The sequence below is a fragment of the Hypomesus transpacificus genome, chromosome 18 (genome assembly GCF_021917145.1).
Source record: "Hypomesus transpacificus isolate Combined female chromosome 18, fHypTra1, whole genome shotgun sequence".
Classification (NCBI taxonomy): domain Eukaryota; kingdom Metazoa; phylum Chordata; class Actinopteri; order Osmeriformes; family Osmeridae; genus Hypomesus; species Hypomesus transpacificus.
In genome coordinates, this window is record NC_061077.1 from 7,346,873 (window position 1) to 7,370,912 (window position 24,040).

Consider the following 24,040-nt stretch of genomic DNA (forward strand, 5'->3'; position numbering starts at 1 on the left):
ATTCTGTAAAGAGAGAGAGAGGAAGAGAAACTAAGAGGGAGGGTGGAATAGAGATAGACAGAGAGAGAGTGAGAGAGAGAGAGAGAGGGAGAGGGATAGAAGGAGAGGACAGTGTTGCATCCAGAAGAATTCAGCTTCAGCAGCAGTCATGCTTCATGGTGCGACGTGCAGATCAGCAGGCTCCTTACCGCTGGGCAGAACCGCCTTTGTGTTCCCCGCTGCAGTGGGGGAGTGCATTTACCGTCGCGCCTGAGGGGAGAAGCCAAGAAGTCTCCTCCAATCAGTCGCCAGTTATTTCTCTCATCTTCAGAGTCTGGCTGATGGTGATTTATGATCAACCTAACAGATGCTCTGCTCTCTCCTCAACATAGCAACCACCTGGAATAATCCCAGCACTGTTGTTCATCAAGACAAACATTGGATTCTTACTGAATGTTCAGCAGACAGACGGTGGATTACTACAGAGTCAATGCTTTGGGGGTCTTCCTCTGCAAGAGGAAGAAGGAAGAACTTTTTTCAAGCCCAGCACAGGACACAATGTGACAGAAGTCCTTCATCGCTCACATATTGCTCCTGTCTGAAAGAGGACAATACTTTTTCCCATATAATTGATCATCCCCACATTTTCCATGTGCTCTCTCCTGCTTTAGTTTATTTCCCCTGTTCCAGGTCCTGACCCCAGGCCAGTGACATAGCAGGCAATGTGTGACAGCAGATATCTGACTCTAGAAAGCAGGTAGGTGTAGTGTTCACATCCAATTTTCACATGGTGATGGAGAGAGTAGAGAAGCCTTGGGACATTTGACACGCCTGCTTGATTTGTAGCACCTGCTGTGGCTGTCTGACACAGTTCTGGAGCTAGACAGACTAATGTGTGCTATCTAGTCTACAGGCTGCAATGCTGTCTGGGAAACAAGCGGGGAGTGGTTCTTACTAGGAGTGGGATTTGTGTTTCTGGTTTCTGGGAGAGAGCTGGTGGTACATAGTGTGCTGGAGCCCGTGGGGGGCTACAGTGTGGGATGTTACACAATCTATCTGGGGAGCATGCAGGTGTAGAAAAGCTTTGAATGAGGATTACACTAACACCTTGTTGCTAAGAGCAGGGATACAGTCATGTACTTGGCTCTCACTGCTTAGTGATGTCCAGACTGCAGGGTCTATCTGGGGGACCAGAGATAAGAGTTACAACCTCAGTAAAGGTGATGAGAGGGAGAGGAGGGCAGAAGTGGTGTGAGATAGACACAAGGAAAGGTTACATGTCTTTTCCATGCATGAATTAGCACTAAGGATGGAAGAAAGCACAGACTGAAGGGAAAAGAGATAGCCTTTTTGCCTTCTAGACCAGGTGAGGATTGATTAAAATAAGACAATTGTATGAGAGACAGCTGTTGAGGAAAAAACATGTTTTAGTGTTAGAGAGGACAGGACCCACAATCGCAAAGGAGACACTGGGATGAACAAGCACATGGTTTATTTAATGGTTTACCTTTGGCGGTAAACCATCTTGATTTTTCCAATAGCACAGCAAACACAACGTCCAATTCATAGACTTTATATTGATTTTTACACATGACCAGTTTGGAGGGCTGTCTGATCTCTGCTTAAGAGGTCCGTAATTTGATTATAATCTTCTGTTCACTAACACCCTTAAGCAATAGCCCTGAAGTGTTTGGTTAAATAAAAATTCAGTGGCTTCCATAATCAATGAACGAATAGATCTTATTATATCCAACTGAATCTCTCAGCCTATCTCAGTTAGTCTTTCACAGACAGCTGTGCTTCTGATAAACACCATGTTGTTCACATGAAACACACATGCATTTTGAATGCAGCCATTTAGTGTGGAAACAGTTTCATGTTTTAAGTGGTTGTCAGTGACAGTTGGGGCTGACAGCTACAGAACGTCAGACAGAGTTGTTGAGAGAACAGCCATAGCTGTTGTGCTTTGTTGCGTGTGCATGTGTGCGTGTTATTAGGTTTTGTCTATCTTGCGAATAAGGCTTATCTAGGCACCACAGCCTGGGCTCAGATCCAGGGAGTGAATGCTTCAGTGGGCAGGCCCCCTACTCTTTCTCAGCCTAGCCTAGCCTAGCCAAGCCCACACACCCCACCTCTCCTTCTGGAGGGTTTCGATGGACCTAAATAAGGAGATGTCAGTGACCGCCCCAACACCAGGGGGAGGAAAGTGCTGAGCAGGTAACAGTCCTGGTGGGAGAGCTGACAGAGCCCTGTCAGAGCCTGAGCAGAGAGAGGTTATCTCAGGAGCCGGTCCCAGCCGTTCCCCTGTGAACCTAGAGAGCAGAGCCAAGGAGCTGGGAAACTCAGTGTGGGAGTCGGGAAGAAAAAAGAAACCCGGAGAGGCTCTTTGATACCAGCGCGGTTGGTATCTGAAACTTTGAAAGTGTTTCGTACAGAGCGCTGTTGAATGGATTAGAGCTCGGAGGACGAAACCTGGGGGTGAGCGTGGGCGAGTTCAGTGGAAGTTCTACTGGGAAAAGCTCCCCTCTCTCAGAACATAGTCAGGCTCTGTGCTGTATACCAAATAAGAACACGACATAGCCATGCCCGTCATGTAGCTGCAGGGGAGGTCAAGCAGCCATCACTGACAAGTCATCTAAAATTGTTACATTGCATTCAGTCTAATGTACATACAAATCATCAAAGGAAAAAACTGCTGTTTGTACTCAACCTCATTCTCTGTTTCCACCGATTCCTACAAACCTCCTTTTTTTTACCTGTGACTCAGCAGTGCAAAAGCAAAGCAGTTGCCGACAATGTGATTTGAGACTGAAGCTCCTCTGTCCACATGAACTTATCAGCACTTTGTCACTCTGCAATGGAGACAGAGACTGATGGATGGACTGCTGTATTTGTTTCGCTACTGCCTCTGAGAACACTTTGTACAGGATCTCCTCTCGATTGTAAAATGTGAAATCGGACTGAAAAAGATAGAAGAATCAACTGGGAAACTCTACTGTCCATACCTGAGAGGAGAGAGTCCAGGTGACAAGTGTCTCCACACAAAGCGACACCCCAACTCTGTTGGTCTGGGTGGGACAAACGTGTTGATTTGGGCATCGGTGTTGATCATCTGGGTGAGCCAGATCCAGGTCACCATGGGATGCAACATGTGTGTGGTCCAGAAGCCGGAGGAGCAGTACCGGGTCATGTTCCAGGTGAGTGGGCCTGTTTCCTCCCTTGGTTCTTTTACCAACACCTGGTTCTTTTTCTCTCTTTGCACTAGTTATTCATCACAATCAGCTCACCAGCATCAGCATGCTCACTGGTTTGGAGATCCCATCCCACCATACATATTAATCACCATAATCATTCCTAAGGATTGATGAACATGTCTGAACAATAATATCAACATTTTATTACTGAACAACTTATTACTCAATTTGGCTGAATAAATCATTGTTCACAATGTCATTGAAATGATGATTGTAGAATTAGTAGACCCTAGATAGGAAATGTGTGATAACAAAAACATAGATAAGATCATGAAATACATCGCAACCTCCAATGCATCCTTAAAATAATCCTGACATTATACTGATTAATATTTGAATACTTTCATCAAAGCCTGTGTGAAGGGCTAAAGTGAGCATGAGAGGGAGATTGGAAGAGATTGGAACATGTATCCTCTGGGACTGAGCGAGGCCCAGAGAGAGAAGCAAGGAAGCAGGGGGATGGTTACAGGCTGGCTAAAGAGTTATAGGAGGGGGTGCTCTCTAAGGTTGCCACGGTTACAACCTCAGCTGTGTCTGCCAAGTGAAACCAGACTGTACAGTTCCTGTTTAAGCACAACTAGCAGAACAATTCTGTCTGGTGTTGCATATGTAAAAAAAAAAAAAAAAAAGATTGGTGAAAACACCAATCATTGGCTACAGTCAGAAGGCTCAGATGATTGTTCTGGTGGAGCCCAGCTTTGGGATTCTGAGTGTGCCAGTTAGCAGAGCTGCATCTGGTGCCTTAGGCCACGCCAAGCCAGAGGAAAGGAGTGAAGGAGGATGAGCACAGCCAGAGGTAAAGTAATGAGGCTGAGGGGAAGGACAGATTGAAGAAAAAACTGGGGGAAAGAAGGATGGAGAGGGCTATTTTTCTGATGTTCTGATGAAGAGAGAGAGAGAGAGAGAGAGAGAGAGAGAGCATGTCGTAGTTTGAAAAGCCTGGCAGTGTTTTCAGCATTCAGCGACCCCTATTTAACAGGAGTCAGATATAAAGGCACGGACCATATGCAGGTCACACAACTCCAAATATAAATGAAATCATGCCACCGATCAGGTGCTTAAACTTCTGTGAAGTCAGCAGTGTAGAAGGGTGTGTCTGCATATGGGAACAAGCTCCAGCAACCCACAATGCACCCTGCTCCTCCAGACAACCGCATCCCCAGACTGACTGTGGTTTCCAGACATGGGTGTGGTTGGGAGCAGAGCACGGAAGACAGTTGTGTCTACATGTCTGTGATTGTTTTATTTTAGGGTGAATGAGATTCAATCAAAGCGAATAAGGTTCCTTTAAGGTGGGAAAGGGGTGTGTGTGCTTGTGTATTATCAGATCTAGAACTCTGGATCCAATCCTCAACATGAACATAAAGTGCATTTCTTTCTACTCTGAAGTGTTTGTCAAGAGTAAAACAACTGCAAAAAGGAGCCTTTGTCAATTTTAAGCAAAAAAAGTCAAAAAGGCTAACTAATTGAACTGAAATGTAATTACCATGGAGTCTGTTACTCTGACAGTAATTTAGAAACAAAACAGATGGTTGATTGGCTCAAACACCATGCCAAAAACACAGTACAGAGAGATTCTCTTCATCAAAAACACTTCATTACATTTCCTCCACATTTCACGGGTTTGTGCAACACTGCATGCCTCTTTTGAGGTTTGCTGCTTTGTTTCGCATATTTTACAAACATGCCCAATTACACAAACAAATTAGACTCAGTCCACTGAGTGTTATATTCTCTCACAGTTACATTAAAACGGACTGGGTCTATCTAGACTCTGTAGGAGCAGATTTTGTAATCTATTGCACTTTCGTTTGCCAGAGGATGTAATAATTACAGACTGCTGCACATGTTCACAAGGGAACACGCCCATAATAATAAATGCCATCACTTCTGCCTCCTCTTTCCCTAGACTAAAGAGATACATGGTACTGGATACCAGCCAGCCTATATTTTTTAGAGGCCTTGGTTAGAGTACATCACATGGGTGCAGTGCATGACTAACAAACTAACCAGAAGATCGATGTTCCCCAGTAACCATTTTGTGTTGCACCCCCCACACCCCAGTCTCCCTCACCACCCCTAAGGCCCTCACACTCTTTCCCCTCTACTCTCTGTAGAATGGGTTTCGATGGGAGGTAGTTGCCACGGCAACCAAAGTCATTAAACAAGCCTAATGTGTTTTTTCTCGCCACTGACAGAAAGACACTGACATGCATAGAGTGAAAGCAGCGAGCACCCATACATATCAATAACATGCTGACACAAACATGTATTAGATCAACACACACAGACTGGAACACACCCACCAAAACAATGGATCTACTCAAATACACTCACTCGGCTGGATCTCAATATGCAGCCATATCAATGTATTGATAAGTAAAATGAATTGATAAATGATTTGATAAATAATATGTGCATGATGTCGATACCATCGATATCTTAATCACTCTTGCCTCACCTCCTGGGCCTTTTGCCTGGATAATTAAATGCAGTAGACATACCTACTAATATGGAGTCTAACATTGCTGGACTGAAAGCATCATCATTTTCTATCTGCTTGTCATCCTGTTTATGAACTGTATTTGATGAAGTGTGCCTGAGAGTGTGTGTTTGCTGTGTAAGTGTTAGTGGGTGAGTTTGTTTGTGCATGTGTGTGTATATGTGGACAGATGTGCTCCAGTTCTTTCACCTTCAGGCTTGTCATGCTTGTGATCGGGTGAAGGGCAGAAGGAGAGAGTTTTTGTGGGCTGCACATCTCTCCCATTTCTGCATTGAACAGGAGACAGAGAGAGAGCGAGAGAGAGATGGAGAGAGATCTAGAATGAGAGGGGGGGCTAGGAAGACAGAATTACAGACAGATAGACACCATTAAATAGTACATTCTGAAGATAGATGGTGAAGTATTAATTTACTGTACATTGACAGAAGAATGACGTACCCTGGTTGGACTTGATGCCAAACCAACCATCCTCTACTTCCTTTGTTTTGATAGGTTATCCCTTCCCTGTCCGTTCATTTTTCCCAGTTTGTCTAAATGTGTGACTAGTCCTTAAATCAATAGTAGCTCGAATTTGTCAATTACTGATATCCAGTGGCCTACATAAATGTCCCCCAGTGATATCAAACAACTGGGGTTAGCAGTGGTGGAGACGACCTGTGTCTCTGGATTAATTGATTTTCTGAAGAGGTGCAAGCTGTACCCTTCAAAGCATGGGAGATGAGAAAAATCAATTACTGAACAAGGATAATTCAATATGTGGGGGGCAGGCCTGGGGCACTGTGGAGCTGCTGCAATAAAATAAAAAACTCTGGACGTTCACAATATGCCATTGTTAAGCATTATGCTACAATGTAATGCTGAATTTGGGATTCTGTGTGAACCCCTCTGTGAACTACATATGCGTGTATGTGTGTTTTGGTGTCTGGTGTACTGTAGACCTGAGTCTGCACATTAGGAGCTTAGATAATCCTCTCATGTATCCCTCAGCCACTAGGACCCACCCATTGGGCTTCCTCTGCGTGTTGCTGCAATTTGCCAAAAAAAGTGTAGAACTGTAAGTCTCTCTCACTCAATATTTACCACACACTAACATTCCTCAAAAGCTCCATATCTCTCTTTGTCCCACTATTTCATGACTCTTTCCTCACCTCCCTTCATCCTTCCTCCCCTTCCCCCTGTTCTCTCCATCGGCATCTACCCAGAATTGTTCTCGCTCATGCCTTTGAACTATGCTTCTCTTTCATCTTCCCCCTCCCACTATCTCCACTGCCTCCACCTCCACCCCCCGCCGTGTAACTCAGAATAAGGTAGGCAACGCCATGACAGGAATATACATCAGAGCTAATATCAATTCAGTCCCGTATAGTACACACCCTTCCTGAAGGATTGGGCATGACTGTAGAGTGGCATTAGCGGAAGAATTCAGAGATCAGACTGGAGGTGTTGACCTCCTAACCTCTGTGTGTGCTACCAGGCAAGTGAGGTGTACAATGCATTCCACATGTCAACATTGTCCCGCTAATGCACCACAACCATTATCTTGTATGAAGTCATCCTCAGAGCAATCTCAGTAGCTCTCATAGATAATGAATGAGACCCCCCTCAGTCCTAGTGCTCTCAGACCTGTCAGTCATGTCCTAAGGGCAATCTGCTAATAGGCCCCGCCTCTCACCGCTACTCAGGACAGTGTTGGAAAAACAACTTGTGGTTTTCCTGTGGAAACAAGCTGGAGGAACAATGGGAAACACCCATTCTGAGGGAGACCACCGAGAGGTGGAGAGAGGAAAAGATAGACGTAGACTGTGAATATGAGTAAGCTTATGAAAATGGAAAGCCAATGTCTCCTCCTAAAGAATGACAAGCTATTTGACCGATACAATTTCATTATACCTTGAAATTAAAATCACCGCATTGCTTCGTGGAAATTCCTTTTCACTGTGAATGAGAAGTGAAGAAGCGTTCTACTTATTTGTCTTCAAGTGAGAGAAGCCATTAAGACAGGAGGACAGCAATAGATTTATGGAAGGCCATTAGCATGGGGAAGGACAAACAGGCAAGGAGAGGGGGAAGGAGAGGAGAGAGGAGAGCGGGACGAAGAGGAGAGGGCCTGGAATAGAGTATTGTGCTCATGCCATCTCCAGGGAGGGGCTAGGGAAAGAAAAGTGCTGAGGCAGCACTGAAAGGAACGAGACAGAGTCAGGACACACGATGTAAAACAGACAGAATGCACAGACAGAGATACCGAGAACAGCAAAGGCGAGAGCAGAGGGGAGACAATTGGTAGTGAGGGGTGTGAACGAGGAATTCTAGGCGAAACGGGAGAGAGGAATGGAAGGAGGGACAGGGGGAGGAAAGAACAGGGGTAAGAACACCAAATGGAAGGCGAATGTGGCAAGAAAGTTTTTGTGGTTGGCTGCACAGGGGAACATCAATTTGACATGCAATTATATGAAGGGGACAAGAAACGAGAAAGAAATGGGGGTTGGGGGAGGCAAGAGAGGGGGCGGTACAAGGGAGACAGAGGGAGAGAGGGAGGGTAGTGAAGATGTGGACCCCCTCAGACAGCCAAGGTCAGTGTATGCACTGTGTACTAACACAATGGCTGTCTGGCTATGTGGCTGTTTCTCAAGGCTGTGTACAGCTCTCCATAAAACAAATGGAAGGGCAAATATTTCCACACACAAACACACATGTACAAGCATAACACACTGTCATTCTGATAAGACTCTAGAATAGTCTTAGATTCTGCTAATATCATTACCATTTGAACAGATTAAGGTGAGAAGTCTGGTTCCCTTTGACCAGGATCACTACTGTACATGCTGTCCTCTGAACACAGCTCAGTCACCCCAGAGCAACATCCCTGCTGTTTAAATGTGACTTCTTCAGCAGATTTACACTCACTAATCCCTAATTATGAATCACTCTCTCTGGCTCTCCCTGTGTGAACTGGCAGGGGGCGTTGAGGAGATATAGGCACAAAGATAGAGAGAGGGAGGGAGAGACTCATATCATGAGGAATGAAAATGGCCACCTGTGTAACAGAGACTGTCTTTTATGCTGTGGCAGGACTGGCAGGTATCTGGTTATTCAGTGTGTGTAAGCTGTGTGGATCTACACTGTGAGAGGCCAGACTACTGCAGTATGCCAGGGATTCTCAACAGTCATTAACTGATCATAACCTGGTCTCCTCCATGGTTTATCATACATTATTACATGTATTCATCATTTCAACTCTTAATTTCTCCTCCCTCTTTTCTTCTCTCTCCTCCTCTCTCCACAGAAGAGTCAGATCAGTAGCATGCTGTGTTCTTTTGATGCAGACGGTCGATTGAAGGTTACAGTATACATATTTACTATCCCCCTGCTTTGTGTGATGTCATGTATGAACCACTCCTAGGTGATACATGTGTAGCTATTTAAAGCTACTTAGATACTACTGTATGTAGTATTATGTGTTCCGGGTGTTCTGAACTGAACACATTCTTTTTTCCTTTTTGCCTGATACACTAACCACTCTACAGTAGATCTCTGTTTTTGGTCTGTATGTGTATACTACTATAGTAACAGCTTTTCTCTCTTTATGTTGTGTGAGTGATGTTTGTGTTTATGTGGGTCAGCTTGACACACCGTGAACTAACCTTGCCTGTCTGAAAGTACAGCTGATGAGGGTCGATTCATCTGCTCACCTAACCCTCTGCAAATTATAGGCTGTCCTTGCACCAGTTCAAGACCTGTCCTGTCTCATTACTGTCTGCCTCTCTACTTTTCAATGTGGTGCCTTGCTTTCTGTACTCTATCTCTCCCTCTCCACCAATCTCTCCCCTCCCCTCCTCTCTGATCGGTGTTATCTGTGTGATCCAGGTGAATGGGAAGGAGCTAACTCGTCTGTCTGGGGAGCCCAGCCTGGACGTGCGGGACCCCCTGCTGTCCCACATGCTGAGGCGGGGTGCCAGGCGGAGGGCTGGGCTGGCCGCAGGCCAAGGGGGGCCAGGGGCCCTGACTGTGGCCATGGCTGACTGTGTGGACAGCTGCACCCAGACTGACATCAGCTTCCAGCACATGCTGACCCTGGGCAAGAGCAGCCACCACCCCTGTGGGGCCCCACCTCCTCCCCACCCACCCCCCTCCCCTCCTCTTCCACCCTTGCTGGAGCCCTACCTGCTCAACGAGCTGTGAGTACACTGTGTGTGTGTGAATGTGCATGATTGAATGTGTGTGTGTGAGGCAGAGAGACAGAGAGATACAGAGAGACAGAAAGATAGAGAAAGAGAGAGCCTAATGCAAGTGTCAAATCTCTGACATTAGTGGATGTGAGGAGTCTCATCCCATCCATTCATGGAGCATGAGAAAAGGGCAGCCTGTTGGTCTCCATTACTGAAACCCCCTCTCTCATGATCCCCTCACAGGCTCATAGAGCCTGAATATTATGATCCCAACGACTACTTTGACATCACTCATCATGAGGTGGACAGACAGGATGATCTGGAGTATGAGGTATTGCTTCATTTTCTCTTCAGACTGTCCAACTTAGACCATTATCAGCCTGTTTATCTTGTGCTTCAGTACCTCTGCGTGTTCTGAACTCAGACCCTTTGTGTGTCATGGTGTGTTTGAACTAGGAGGTGGAGTTGTACAAGTCTCGCCAGCAGGACAAGCTGGGGCTGACAGTGTGCTATAGGACAGATGAGGAGGAGGATCTGGGCATATATGTAGGAGAGGTGAGGAAGCCTTCAAGGTCAAAGAGACACATGTCATCTCTACGATATTCAAGATGCTTATCACCCAGCATTCACACTATCACCCTTTGTCTAGGTCAACCCAAACAGTATAGCTGCAATAGATGGCCGCATTCGTGAGGGAGACAGAATCCTGCAGGTACACCCCTTTGTACTGAACTAGTGACTCACCACTGTTCACTGTGACATTTACACCCAGTAAAAATGCTGCCATTCAACAGACAACTGGTCTTAATAATGACCAGGTGTCATAGCTCTGTTTCATATTGTGGTCTTTGTCTCAGATCAACGGGGTGGACATCCAGAACAGGGAAGAGGCTGTGGCCATTCTGACCCGGGAGGACAGCACCAACATCTCCCTGCTGCTGGCCCGGCCTGAGATTGAGGTGAGGCACTTTTCACTCCTGTCATGTTCCTGGGAAAGGGGCTGCTACCATGACATGAGAAGGGATGCATCGCAGTAGCAGACCACAGATTATCTTCAGTATACTGATGCTCAGCTACACTGCACCACCATCTTTATTTACACAAATGTCTATCTGTGCATCCCTTCCCTCCAAGTGCACTTGAAATGATACGAGAAAGGTGAAAGGAGTAAAGACAAGGAGTGAGGTGAAAGAACTGATAGACAGGGAGTGGGAAGGAAAGATAACGAGCATTAAGGAGAAAACTGATCGTTTTCACTGTGCTAAGAACATGTTGCTTTGTTTCCCTCAAGGTCACCCTGCTCAACACATTTGAGAACACAGTCCCACTCTAAGGACATCCCATAATACTCACTCCCAAACAGCTAGTCACTGAGCTCAGACATTACACACACACAACCAGATGGGGCGGCCTTGTTTACCATGTTAATACTGAGCACACACACATCAGAATGCGTGCATGGGTATTGTACACAGAGAAAATCGGAATTCCGTTCACATGGGCAGACAAGAAAAAGCTCGAGGGCAGGTTTAAGAGGGCCATTAAAATGTAGTCTTCTCCCCAATCCAGACAGTCACGCACACAGCCACGTGCACACACACTTTACTGCAGAGATGTTCAGAGTTTTTGTATCTTGGGAGCATTGTGATGTGTAGTATGTTAACATTAAGATATAATTACAAGATCTACTGAATCAACCTAGTCTCACACCTAACACACTGAGGTAGGGAGGCGGAGTGAGAATGATCAGGATAAATATATGAGCAGAGATTAGGGGCTTAGTTCACTGTCTGGGGAGCAAGAGAGAGATGGAGCAAAGGGCCTGCTAGACTACAAATGAAGATGAAGACAATCAATGCTATTGTCTCGCAGCTTGAAAACAATTCCAATTAGAATCAAATCAATTAGGGGTGATCAACTTTGATTAAAGCAGTGAATTGTTTGCCAAATTAAACTAGATTATTTGCATATACATTTGATCAGCATCTCTGTGGAGGCCAATCACAATGGTAATGCAGAAAAGAAAACATTAAAAACATCACACATTACATACAACAACAACATTATATTGAAGGTTGTTGGGCCATTGTGTTCTCCTACAGATATCAATTTCAAAGGAAATAGTTCAGTTGCTTCTTGTTGATTTTGTATATCATATGTATTTCATTGACGATAAATTCACTCTTACCCAGTCAACCCATTCAGAGAAAACAGCCGACACCGCCAAATCTTGAAGTGAGGTTTAGGTTTCACATTACTCTGGCTCCACCTAGTGATGGAGATGGAGAAACATTACACATGGGTAGTGAAAATGATCATAAACAATCCTAATACATTTATCTCAATGTCTTTTTCTCCCTTTTCCTCAACACTCTACAATGAATATGATCTACAATCAACTCCATAAACCAATCATCTTAGAATGACAACCAGCTGGACCCAGACGAACTGGAACTGGAGCCTCTGGACAATTCTGTCCACCTTCCGAGCCCACCCAGGCTGAGGACCAGCCCCTCCATGCTGGGCACGGGACCCGGGGGCGTGGGGGGCAGTGTGATGGGGGTACGAGGCCGCCCCCTGAACAGGGACTCTCCCGGTCTGCTGCAGACCGTGCTGAGTAACAGCCAGGAGCTGGACAGTGGCGTGGGCCGGACCGACGAGAGCACACGCAACGAGGAGTCGTCTGAGCACGACCTCCTGGGAGACGACCAGACCAGCACGTCCAACACCAACGCCACCAACACGCCCGGCAGCATGCGCAAGTTTCTGTCTGGCCGCGGGGACACCCCACCCCTGACGCACTCTCGCGACCTCCACTTCAGTGCCGACTCCCTGCTGGGACTGGACTGTGTGGGAGGAGGGGTTCTGGAGCAGGCGGAGAGAGGGGAGAGGGCCTACACGGTAGACCCTGTGATGATGATGATGCCTGGGCTGACAGACGAGGAGTACGAGAGGTACAGGGAGCTGCTGGAGATCAAGTGCTACTATGAGAAGAACGGTAACGCCCTGCTGCCGCTGGGGGGCCCAGGAGGGGGGGGGCCAGGGGTGGGCAGCGAGGGACCGTTGCCTCTGGATGTGAACCGGAACGAGAGCATGATGCAGCACGAGATGGCCCTGCTGGAGGAGGAGCTGCGCCACCTGGAGTTCAAATGCCGTAACATCCTGAGGGCCCAGAAGATGCAGCAGCTCCGGGAGCGCTGTCTAAAGGCCTGGCCTCTGGAGGAGGAGGAGGCCGGGGCAGGGGCCGCACGGGGGGCCGGGCCCTCACTGCTCATTGAGGAGTCCTGTCACCACGAGCTGTCGGACATTAATGAGGTCCCTGAGAGAGAGCGCTCCGACAAGGACAGCACCAGCGCATACAACACTGGAGGAGAGAGCTGTAGGAGCACCCCTCTGGTCAACGATCATGGACACAGCCTGGAGGGGGCAGACTCCCAGCTGCAGCCTCGCATCCCCAGCCGCCACAGAGAGAGGGCGGGGAGGGGAGAGAGGGCCGAGAGGGGACAGGCTAACCTGAACCAGCCATATTCACCAACCAGCCACAGGAGAGGAGTGGGGCCCAAGACCTCCAGCCCTGGGGCCAAGTTCAGATCCTTGTCCCGTGACGGTGGGGTCAGGAGGGGTTCAGACGGAGCGGCCAAGAGGAGCCCCAAGGCTAACGGCACACCAGAGGGCGGAGGGGGCCGCAGTGCAGAGAACAGCCCCTATCTGTCTCGCCGCCAGTCAGGCTCCAGGCTGCCCCAGCGCTACCAGAGCTGCATGCAGCTGCACTCCCCCTCTGCCTCAGAGGGTCCGGGGAGCAGGGACACGGCCAGAGAGGGCAGCCTGGGGACCGAGGGGGATGCCAGCCCCATGAGCCTGGGCAGCACCTGCAAGGACATCCCCCAGGGCCCAGCACCCGTCCCCCCGCCCCTGCCACCAGCCTCCCCCGGCATGGAGTGGAAGGTGAAGGTGCGCAGCGACGGCTCGCGCTATGTGGCCAAGCGTCCCGTGAGGGACCGCCTGCTGAAGGCCCGCGCCATCAAGATCCGAGAGGAGCGCAGCGGCATGACCACGGACGACGACGCCGTGAGCGAGATGAAGATGGGCCGCTACTGGAGCAAGGAGGAGCGCAAGCAGCAGCTGCTGCGGGCCCGCGAGCACCGCCGCCGCAGGGAGTTCATGATGCAGAGCCGCCTGGACTGCCTGAGGGAGCGCGACAGGGAGCAGGGGGTTGGGGGCGGCCAGCAGGGGGCGCCACAGCCACAGGAGCCCGCCACCATCCTGGAGCTCTGCCACCGGAGGAGCATGAAGAAACGAAGTCGCCGGATCCTCGACAATTGGATCACCATCCAGGAGCTCCTGGCTCACGGCACCAGGTCACCTGATGGGAAGAAGGTCTACAACCCCCTGCTGTCAGTCACCACCGTCTGACAGACAGGACACGCGGACAGACAGAGCGCGGAGGAGGAGAGGGAAGTGGTAGATATGTGGGAGCGATTCTTGAGAAGGGCTGTGAAGCTCACAGCAGCACCATCTGTGCTCTGTCACTGTAGATAGGAGAGGTGGTGTGAGAGAGACAACACCAGCTGCTCCTGCTTAGTCATCACAGCCTGGTAGAGAAGACGGTACGGCACAGAGAGAACAACTACAGTTTACCAGAATGAGTAGAAGCTGCCTGAGTGAGAAAGCAGGTGAGGAACAGATCAAGCCCACAGAGCCTTCAGAGTGTGTGGTGACTGTGAGTGATCCGCCATGTTAGAAGCACACTGGGTACCAAGGAGGGAAGGCTAACTATTTCAAGGTACTTGATGAAAAATGCTAACAAAATAGACGTGACATTTAAAGGCATATAATAATCCGTCTGGGCACACTGAGTAGGAGAAGGAACAGGAGGAGGAACAGGGAAGCACATGCCTGCTGGGTACGGCACAGTACAAAGGTACTCCCTAGGCACAAGTCACATGACTGCTACAGGTCACATGACTGCAACAGGACATGTGTATTCAGGAAGGCTAAACATTGTGCACCTTGCAGATAGAAGTGAATAGCATTTCCTAATTACCTCCATGACCGATACTGTCCTTCGAAAAGGTACGGCAAACTCCCTGCTGTCAGAATGATTTGTAATCACCGGAGATGTTTGCTCAGGTCCAGAAAGACAACACCAGGATCTAGAGATGGTTAAGAACACAATGATGTACTCTGTGGACCAACTGGACAGTTAGGGACACCTTGGGTAAAATACTACAATACTGCTGGTCATTTGCTGTGGTACAAGGAACAATCAAAGGGTTTTAAAGGGGTTCTTCAATAGTCTGTTACTTGCATGTTCAATAAATGTTAAAAACAACTTTTCATATACTGTACGTAAGAAAACAAGTCAAATCTGTGTGAAATTGTGGACGTGACCATGTAACTTTTTATGGGTGTGGAAACTGTTAAGACTAGAAATATGATGTGATGTTTGTTCAGTAGTGTTTGTGATGAGTTCAATAAACATTTCACAATAAAATGTTTTCTAATGAAATGGTTTAATTCAGGGTTTCAATATAATTCAAGAAACTTTCAGTGTGAATACATTACATTTTCATAATAGGAATAAGACTTTCCAAAAGAGGACAGGAGTCAAGGAATCCTAAAACAACTCTAAACCTTTATTTTCTAACAAGAGTGAAAAGAAACAAAAGGCAACATTGAAATGAAAAGTTTATACACAAACTCACGACATCTGCGTGTCTGCAATATCAATAATAATAATAATATAATCTGAACCCAGAGAACAAGTAAATTGTGATAAAGTGAGTTACAGTGAAACTTTAATTTAGTTCTGAGAGTGAAAGCGCGAGAGCAAATGAAAGAGCGAGAAAGAGGATCAGACTGTAAAAGACAGACTGGATCAGAGTCCAGATGGGGGTGAAAACTAATACACAAAATGAGAGCCTGACGGAGGAGAGAAAAAGAGGTCCAGAAGTCTATTTTGGGAAAGTAGCACCAAAAACATGAATGCCTGTTTTTCACACTTCCCAAAATATTCTACGAATTCATTCAAAATGCAAGTCCCCTCAAATACCCTTAACAAACACAAGAGTCAATACAAAAAATACAAGTGTTACCACGGTGCTGTTATCTAAAACCGCCCCGCCACCAAGTCGCTGTAGAACTCATGACCCATGAACGGACTAAAGGAAACCAAGGATTCATGTGTACTTCAGTAAGACGGGGAGATCCACTGAACAGCACTGTCCTGCGTTGACAGGCGCCAGGAGGACTTGTGTGTAATACAGCTGAGAACACCTAGCATACTGACCACTGACCTCGGAGACAGCTTCCCTATTAAGACCGAGAGCCTCTCTCCTGTGCCAATGCCAGCTCACACACTCCAAACACGTTCACTGGGAGGGGGGGGGCGGCTGGAGAGGCTGGAGCACAGGGGAGGAGAGAGGGAGGAGTGGATAGAGATCGGGTAGGGGAAGATGGGCGGAGTGTAGACGATGCAGATCTGTCAGTTAGTGTTTGAATGGGAGACGTGTGAGAGAGGGATGAACAGGGGAGAGTGGGGAGGGGGGGGGTGTCCTGCATCTTTTCAACATTTTGACACCGTCTCCTGGCCCATAATGATCTGTCCATTCCATCTCTCTTCCAACACTTGATCCGTTCCTTCCCTCTAGAGCTGCATCCCCAACCATATCACAATATCTGAGGGAGAGAGGGAGAGGTTAGGAGGGCAGCGGTGAGGTGGACATTGGGGGAGATGAACAGAGCAGGAGAGGGACAGTTACCTCAGGGGGGGTCTGGACAGGTAGGTGAGGTGAGGGCGTGTGGCTGAGGGGGCGGGTTTTCTTGGACTCTGAGGCGTCCTGGGAACGTGGCCCCCCCTCTCCCCCTGAGTCGCCCCGATGGCTCTTCCTCTTCCTCTTGGAGTCCTTGGCTCGTCCCCCGCGACCTGCCCCCTTCTGCTCCTGGAGCTCAATCTGGCAGGGGAGGAGAGAGAGGGCTCAGGACATGACCACAGAACTGCACTGCACTGAAACCTCACTGGAGTCAAAGACAACTACTTGTGTACAGCAGACACCAGGCGTGGCAGCTGGGCTGGTCTGGGAGGTGGCTGACGTGTCCTCCTGGTCTCTCACCTGGATGAGTGTGCGCAGCGCGGGGCGCGGGGGCGTGGATGCGGCCTGCAGGACGCGGTACAGGGTGTGGGTCTGGTCCAGGGTGACCTCCAGGAGGTCCCCTTCCAGCTGCAGCTCCTCCAGCTGGGCCTTGGTGCTTGGGGACAGCTCCACCACAGGACCCTTTAGGGAGGGGAGGAGGCCCAGCAGGGAGCCCACGTCTGGGGGGAGGAGAGGGGGGACGGTCAGACACGGAACTGGCTGGCTAGGGGACCAGAGGGATGGAGAGGCCTGCTGGGAGCTTACCTGTAACATGCATCTTCTTACTGATGCCATTTTCACAGCCAGTCTGCAGGTACACACACACACAGGTTATAGGCCATTAGAAACAGGCTGACAGGTGTCACCGACCAACAGCAGAATAAACTGGATGCATGTCAACTAAATTCCTGAGTGACTTTTAACAAGGGAGGTCAAGTGGTAACATTCAAGTCCTTTACCCGACTGCCGTTCAGCTCCTTGGCACTTTTCTTGGGAGAGTTCCCCTCCTCCGTCAGATCAATCACTCCGTCCTCTCCCTCTCCTCCTTCCGAATCTGAAAGCACAATCACCGAGTTCCCTTTGCCTTTCTCCTCCTCCTTGTCCTGCAGCTGCTGTTGTTGTTGTTGCTGCTGCTCCTGCGGCTCTCCCTGCCGGCTCTCCCTGCGCTCCTCCAGCCTCTGCAGCAGCCCCTGCAGCTCGGGAGTGTCCAGGGCCTTCTTGGCCCGGCCCTGCCAGGTGATGACCCTCTCGGTCAGACACTGCAGGGCCTCGCCCTCGGGCAGGCGCACAGGGAGCCTCTGCAGGGCCACCAGCAGAGCCAGGATGGTCTCGAGGCGCGGGCGCCGCGAGCGCTGGCACCGCGGGCACAAGAAACGAGTGTCCCAGTCCCACCAGCAGAGGGGGTCGGCGGGCAGCCCCGACGAGGGCAATACGGAGGGGAAGGCGACGCAGCCGCCGTGGAAGCAGTCTTTGCACAGGTGGCAGCGGAGCTGGGGGGCGCGGGGCCGCCCGCCGCACACGCACACTGTCTGGGGAGGGGCGGGGCCCGTGCGGCTCCCGTTCTCCTTCACAGAGTTCTCGGGGCAGAGGGGCGTGTCCAGCTCCATGGCGTCCTTGCCCCAGCAGCCGTTCTCCTTGTCCTCATGGTGGGGGAGCTCCTCCGGTCCAGCCTTGGCCAGGTTCACCTTCTGGAGCCGCAGCATGCCAGCCTTCTCCTGGTGCTCCCCTTCTTTGAAAGCCATCACCTTCACAGAGGCACAGGCAACACTCATGTTACACACACAGGAAGGACACTCCCCTCTTCTTTCTGGGTGAGAGAGGGCTTGACAGGTTGGAGAGTGGGGCAGGGCTTGAGGCAGGGTACTCACTATGGCTCCAGGGTCTCTCAGGTCCTGAGCAGACAGGCCCAGGGTGTTGACGTCTGACTCCTCCAAGGGCCCAGACTCCTCCCCCCGCTCCTTCCTCTTCTCCACACAGGGACACAACACCTGTAGGGCAGCGGGGGCGTTAGACACACACACACACACACACAACGACCCAAGATGCATCACAAAAGGTCAACCTACTACATTTATTGAAACTCTACTGATCTGACTTGGCCTCTGCAATCATGAAAGTACAGGTGGGTTGTGTGTCTGGGATCTCCCCTCTACCCCCCGCCCCTCCTGACCTCCAGCAGGCTGTGCTGGCTGCTCTTCTTCAGGAAGGTCTTGGTGGCCTTGTCCCTCCAGGAGTGTGCGGAGGCCACCTGCAGCTCCAGCTGCCTCAGTTCCTCCATGCAGACGGGCAGGTCCCTGCCGATGGCCACCAGGCCCTCCAGGTCATCCAGACACGGGTAGTGTTCCCCGTTCTACACACACACACACACACACACACACACACACACACACACACACACACACGAGTCAGCAGGAGACAAGCTGATAGGGGGCTTTTACAATTCACAAGCAGATATAATAGGGCTGTAAGAACTGGTCAGTGTTGTGTTAGGTATGGAGAGTGGTGTGACGGGGTACCTGGATCTCCTCCAGGTCTGTGACCCAGGCGCGTGCCCGGCTGAGGCAGCCCTGCAGAGACAGGATGTTGGGCAGCTTGACTGGGATCAGCTGGGCCTCGTTCACGATGGCCTCCAGGGTGGAGAGAGGGTGCTTCTGCCTGCACGCCCAGCAGAAGACAGAGAGAGAGAGTGGGGGTGTGAGAGGTCTACAGCAGACAAGCTGACCATGACAGAGTGTGTGTGTGTGTCAGCCCCACCGTTGCTCCAGGCAGATCTGGGCCTTCTCCTCCCAGCGCTCCGCGATGGTCAGCAGCTCCTGCAGCTCGGCCATGGCCGTCTCCACGGAGACGCTCTGCGTCACGTTGCACCCCGTCTCCATCAGGTTCCTGAGGACGGCCAGGGTGACCTCGCCCCCCAGGGTGCGCCTCACCTCGCCCAGCCAGCGGCCCTGCTCCTGCAGGCCGCGCAGCTGCTTGCACTCCGGGGCCTCGGCCCGCAGGCCAGCCCCCTGCTCCAGCAGGGCCTGCAGCTGCTCCGCGGGAGGGGAGTCCCTGCGCCAGTCCCTGTCACTGACCACGGCCTGAACCTGCTGCTGGAACTCCTCCACCGTCCGCAGGACCGCCTGGCAGGGAGGAGACGGCCGATGAACCGACAATCAGGCCCTAACAGTGGAAGAGATGCGTGGCGGCTGCTGTGTGGGGTGGGTCAACAGGCCGGGCGGTGGACCTCTGCTCACCTGCACCTCCTCCAGCTGGCTCATCACACAGGGCAGGTTCTGCATCCTCTCTACCAGGGCCTTCAGCTCAGCCAGGGTCATCCGCTGCTCACTGAAACAGAACCACACAACGGCCCGTCAATCCCTGTGCGTCTGAGGGTGGCGCAGCGATTGCTGCGTGTGCAGAAGGTGGCTGTGACACTTTGGAAAGTGTGTGTGTGTGTGTGAGTAACCTGGTTTGAGGGTTGCTGAGGAGGTCAGTGCTGGTCTTTTGGCAGTGTTGAGTGTCAGTGAGAACAGTGTTGAGTCTCTGCAGTAGCTCGTTGTCGGGGAACTTCTTCTCTGCGGCCTCCTGCTTCAGCACCTCCAGGTCCTGGATGCCTGCACGGCAGCACACAAACCCTCAGTATCTACCATGCTACTGCCTTGGCCCATGCTGTGGGGCATTGGTGGCTACAGGGCCATCGTCTCCTACCGATCTTGTTCCCCTCTTCCTGCTCCAGGGCCTCCTTCACCCGGTTGGCCCACGAGTCAAAGGACTCGGCTCGAACCTTCAGCCGGTGCAGCATGGACAGCAGCTCGTCCAGAGTGTACCGGTACCTGGGAGACAGAGGGAGGAGACCGGAGTGTGAGGAGTGGGCCCAAATTAGAGGGAGGAGAGAGTTAGAGAGAGACACTGGTAGGGGGTGAGTACCTGAGGTAGAGTTTGTTTGTGGGGCAGCTACACAGGTCCAGGGTGTGGTAGAGACAGACAAGGCGCTCAGGACAGTTCTGACACGCCAGTGCAGACAGGAAGCACGTGGTTTTACACTTGTCACACTGCCTCTCATCGTCAGGAAGCAGCTCAAAGGCCTCCCGCTCCGCCTCCGTGATGCCCTGACGTCACACACACACACACACACACATCAGCCTCCAGGAAACCCCAACCCCGCTGCTGCTCCCCATCCTGCTCCAGCCACAGGCGTGATCGAAATGTCTCACGTAGACCACAGACTACCAATCAAAACAAACATCCACATGGAAGCCATTCCCCCATGTCCCTTGTGTCTGGCACCTTCTCCAGGAGCCCCTTGCGCAGCTTCCTCTCCTCCTGGACGATGGTGAACATCTCCTTGTGGGTGGCTGCCGCCAGGTTCAGGTCCAGCTTCTCTGGGCAGGCGGCCATCTTGCAGGTGAGCTCCTCGTGGGAGAACACGCAGTACCTCCTGAGGCGTCGGTAGTGCTCGATACAGGAGCGGCCCGCAGGGAGCTGGTACCCAGGGAGAAGATCATGACCCACTGCACAGAGATATCAGGACACGGGGGGAGTCGTTCATGGAGACCAAGGAGGAGAAGCTCACCCAGTCTGCGGTGCAGAAGTTGACAGCCTCGGCAAAGTTGTATCCCTGGTTGAAGCCGCTGTGGTACGCTCTGGGGAAGGTGATGACAAACTCGCCAGCACACTGGTTGGTACGCACAACCTGCAAATACGCATAGAAACAAACAAACACATCCTTCAGTCCAAAGGTCCAATCCCAGGAGGAGCTTAGTGAATGTGAGTGTGAGAGAGACTGACCGGGACCCCGTGGCCCATGAGGATGTTGGGGTTCATGATGGTGACCAGCTGGTGGAGGAGGTCAGGCTGGAACTCAAACAGCTCAGGGGTCAGCTTCTTCATCACCTCCTCCAGCCGCTCGGCCGCAAACGAGGGAACCCCGTACCACGTCTTGGGCTCGCCCCTGCACACACACACACAGGTTAACCAGCACCCACTACATCTAGCAGTCAGGTGAACGATACACCTTCTGCTGCAACTCGTCTAAAACCCAATAACCTGTCTTCAGATAAACCCCTGTTAAACAGCCCTGGGTGTCTCACCAGTGCAGGTAGTTGATGGAGTAGCTCCAGTGGTCTTCGATGTGCCAGCAGAAGGCTGAGAAGCACATGCCCACGTACAGCCAGGGCACCTTCATGCCCGAGATGTCAGCGTTGATGTGGCACAGCACCGACTGCTCCAGCACCGGCATCACGTTCAGGTTCCAGCCGCTGCGGGCGTACTCCTGGTCCAACCCAGCACGGCGGCACAGTTTGATGGTTTGGTGAAAAATAAACACATTGCATTTGTAAGTAAGACAGTACTGACATACTGTGCATTCTAGCCAGAACCAGGAGACGGACTAGTCTCTTATTGATGGTGGGGGAGGGATAGGGTGCAGCTGGTACCTCCTCCTCCACGGTGAGGTCCTTCAAGCCGTTGTTTATTGGGAAGCCGCTGCCAAACTCTTTGGAGTGAATGTCTGCTCCGTACTCCACTGTCACGTCCTCCTCTATACTGCTGACCAGACGCCAGAACTCCCTCTCCACCAGCTCTGTGGGAACCATCTACACACACACGGTTAGATTAGACTGTGTCACAGATGTATTACTATGCTATACATCAGGGGATAGAGCTGGACTCACATGGACAGGCATGTTGAAGTAGTCTGCTTTAAAGGTGTCTGCCATCTCCCCAAAGCTCTGCAGAGTGTACTCCCGCGTGGCCTGCTCAAACCCAAAGGCTTCCGAAGGCCTCTTACACTCCTGGGGAATCAACAGACAGATGTCACAGGCTGTGGTCCGCTAGTCACCAGCCAGGCCCACAGGGTCATACACTGACAAACTGTCACAAATACTTGTCTCCACAAACACAGATTGCACGGAAAGGGTTGCATGAGTTTGACGGTGGTCCTCACCTCAGCCACACACTTGGGACAGCGCCAGTTGCCTTTAGGGGGGTCGGTGAGGGGCGGCAGCAGGCAGAAGGTGTGGTAGTTGTCATCACAACCGTCACACAACAGAAGCTTCTCATCCTCGTCACCACGGCCACACATTCGACACACAAACGAGTCCACCTGGGACGGGACAGAGGGGGGATTGTGTGAAGTTAGGAGGTCTTTGTTTACTGAGGCCGGCTCTTTATCCAACATGTATCAGGTGAAGGAGACGTAATGTTCATACTACACCGAGCCCCTGATTAAACCAGAGCGACGATCACCCTTTATACTAGACAAATACAACTTTCACTCACTTTTCAAACATGCGCCTGCTTTTCTAACAAAAAATCTCTATCCAATGTCGCTCTGCTGTACTCTAGTTCCCACCATGAGACTGCAGAGAGCAGTGGAGATGTAGTGAAGGATGCTGGAGGCGTCTGCTACTTACAAACTGGGGGTTGTTAATGTTGCGTCTGAGCCTCATGGTCATCTTGGTGCAGGGCCCCTCTCCTTCCCCATCCTCGTCCTTCCCGTCTCCTCTCTCCTCCTCCGGCTCCTCCTTCACCTCCCTTTTCAGCGTGACGTCAGAGGGAGGAGCAGGAGGAGGCGCCGTGCTCGCATCCCCCTCCTTGGCGGGGACCTCACCCGGCTCCTCCTTGACCGGGCCGGTGGGGGGGGCGGCGGGGGCGGGGTCACGGACAGTCACGGTCTGAGGCAGCTCTTCTACGGGAGCAACAGTGTGAGCGTCAACATGCCGACTGGATCAGAGGCTACGTAGCATTACTGTGGTTAAACCCAGCAGTCTTCTAAGGGACTCTGCATGGCTCAGCCCTTGGTACTCCCATCCAAATAGACTCAGTAAAGTTGGGTGCCGTCATTGAGCTGAAATAAGAGCCTGCACGCCCTGTGGTTCACCCAGCTTTCAGGTGACAGACCTGGCACAGGATAACGGAGGTGAGGTAAATACCTTTCTTCCTGACGCCCTTGTCTCTGGGCACCAGCCCCAGGCCCATCATCTTGGGGCCCGCGCCGTAGATCTGCAGCTTCTTCAGCTCCGGGTTCTTCTCTATGTCCTCCTCTGTGGGGTCCGGCTGAGGAGCAGAGGTCAGCACGGGCTCATCTCTGACACTTTGCTGAGAGAACAAGTGTAGCTAGAGGATTGGCTACAGGGTGTGGAAGGACAAAGCGTAGCTCTGGACCACTGGAGGCTGTAATGCTAGCTTAGCTCAGAAAGGGGAACTACAGGCTCTCCTTTGCAAAGCTGGGAAACCTGGGGGAGCATCTACCACTGGGATGGAGAAGAATGCCATCCAGAGACATACACACACTTACCAACGGATGACTAGAAGAACAAGGAGCAACATGGGGGGTAGGCTGTCTAAAAACATCTTCAACAGACTAACTGGTAAATTAATTATTGGGGCATCTTCTGCACTCTGAACTTACTACGCAAGTTACTTTAGTATCAAAACGATTTGCATTACAGCGGAACCACACCAAAACCTTCCCCTTTCCAACTGTGAGAGATGCTTTGAACAGAACACATGCAGTCACACGGTAAT

At 50.8% G+C, this 24,040-nt stretch overlaps 2 protein-coding genes across 4 annotated transcripts in view; one reads left to right on the forward strand and one right to left on the reverse strand.

Moving 5' to 3' along the window:
• Positions 1 to 15,805, forward strand: LOC124480811 (PDZ domain-containing protein 4-like). 2 transcript variants are annotated; one of them, XM_047040430.1, is made up of 9 exons: positions 1 to 736; positions 2,747 to 3,176; positions 9,020 to 9,073; positions 9,601 to 9,911; positions 10,146 to 10,233; positions 10,359 to 10,457; positions 10,552 to 10,614; positions 10,760 to 10,861; positions 12,324 to 15,805. In XM_047040430.1, exons 2-9 carry the CDS (start codon positions 3,117 to 3,119, stop codon positions 14,313 to 14,315), a joined length of 2,769 nt encoding a protein of 922 aa, XP_046896386.1. In that variant the 5' UTR covers positions 1 to 736; positions 2,747 to 3,116; the 3' UTR covers positions 14,316 to 15,805. The 2 variants fall into 2 exon arrangements, with proteins under 2 accessions (XP_046896386.1, XP_046896387.1); XM_047040431.1 differs by lacking the exons at positions 1 to 736; positions 2,747 to 3,176 and adding an exon at positions 7,897 to 8,098.
• kdm5c (lysine (K)-specific demethylase 5C) overlaps positions 15,518 to 24,040 on the reverse strand; it is a 13,280-nt gene continuing 4,757 nt past the window's right edge. For both annotated transcript variants that reach the window (XM_047040428.1, XM_047040427.1), the window contains 22 exons: positions 23,446 to 23,569; positions 22,927 to 23,201; positions 22,458 to 22,616; positions 22,186 to 22,305; positions 21,949 to 22,107; positions 21,604 to 21,785; positions 21,302 to 21,464; positions 21,087 to 21,206; positions 20,801 to 20,995; positions 20,441 to 20,622; positions 20,222 to 20,346; positions 19,980 to 20,127; positions 19,768 to 19,858; positions 19,289 to 19,653; positions 19,051 to 19,189; positions 18,705 to 18,884; positions 18,403 to 18,522; positions 17,494 to 18,279; positions 17,300 to 17,342; positions 17,015 to 17,214; positions 16,664 to 16,855; positions 15,518 to 16,580 (listed from right to left, as the gene is read on the reverse strand). In XM_047040428.1, coding sequence (XP_046896384.1) covers positions 16,572 to 16,580; positions 16,664 to 16,855; positions 17,015 to 17,214; positions 17,300 to 17,342; positions 17,494 to 18,279; positions 18,403 to 18,522; positions 18,705 to 18,884; positions 19,051 to 19,189; positions 19,289 to 19,653; positions 19,768 to 19,858; positions 19,980 to 20,127; positions 20,222 to 20,346; positions 20,441 to 20,622; positions 20,801 to 20,995; positions 21,087 to 21,206; positions 21,302 to 21,464; positions 21,604 to 21,785; positions 21,949 to 22,107; positions 22,186 to 22,305; positions 22,458 to 22,616; positions 22,927 to 23,201; positions 23,446 to 23,569 — 4,077 coding nt within the window. In that variant the 3' untranslated portion in view covers positions 15,518 to 16,571. The remainder of the gene's footprint in view (positions 16,581 to 16,663; positions 16,856 to 17,014; positions 17,215 to 17,299; positions 17,343 to 17,493; positions 18,280 to 18,402; positions 18,523 to 18,704; positions 18,885 to 19,050; positions 19,190 to 19,288; positions 19,654 to 19,767; positions 19,859 to 19,979; positions 20,128 to 20,221; positions 20,347 to 20,440; positions 20,623 to 20,800; positions 20,996 to 21,086; positions 21,207 to 21,301; positions 21,465 to 21,603; positions 21,786 to 21,948; positions 22,108 to 22,185; positions 22,306 to 22,457; positions 22,617 to 22,926; positions 23,202 to 23,445; positions 23,570 to 24,040) is intronic.

Bases quoted from the DNA above. Each gene is read 5' to 3' on its own strand.
- LOC124480811 (XM_047040430.1), top strand. From the start codon at position 3,117: ATGGGATGCAACATGTGTGTGGTCCAGAAGCCGGAGGAGCAGTACCGG. The intron at 9,074-9,600 runs GTTACAGTATAC...TGTGTGATCCAG, and splicing joins ATGCAGACGGTCGATTGAAG to GTGAATGGGAAGGAGCTAAC. The intron at 10,862-12,323 runs GTGAGGCACTTT...CAATCATCTTAG, and splicing joins TGGCCCGGCCTGAGATTGAG to AATGACAACCAGCTGGACCC.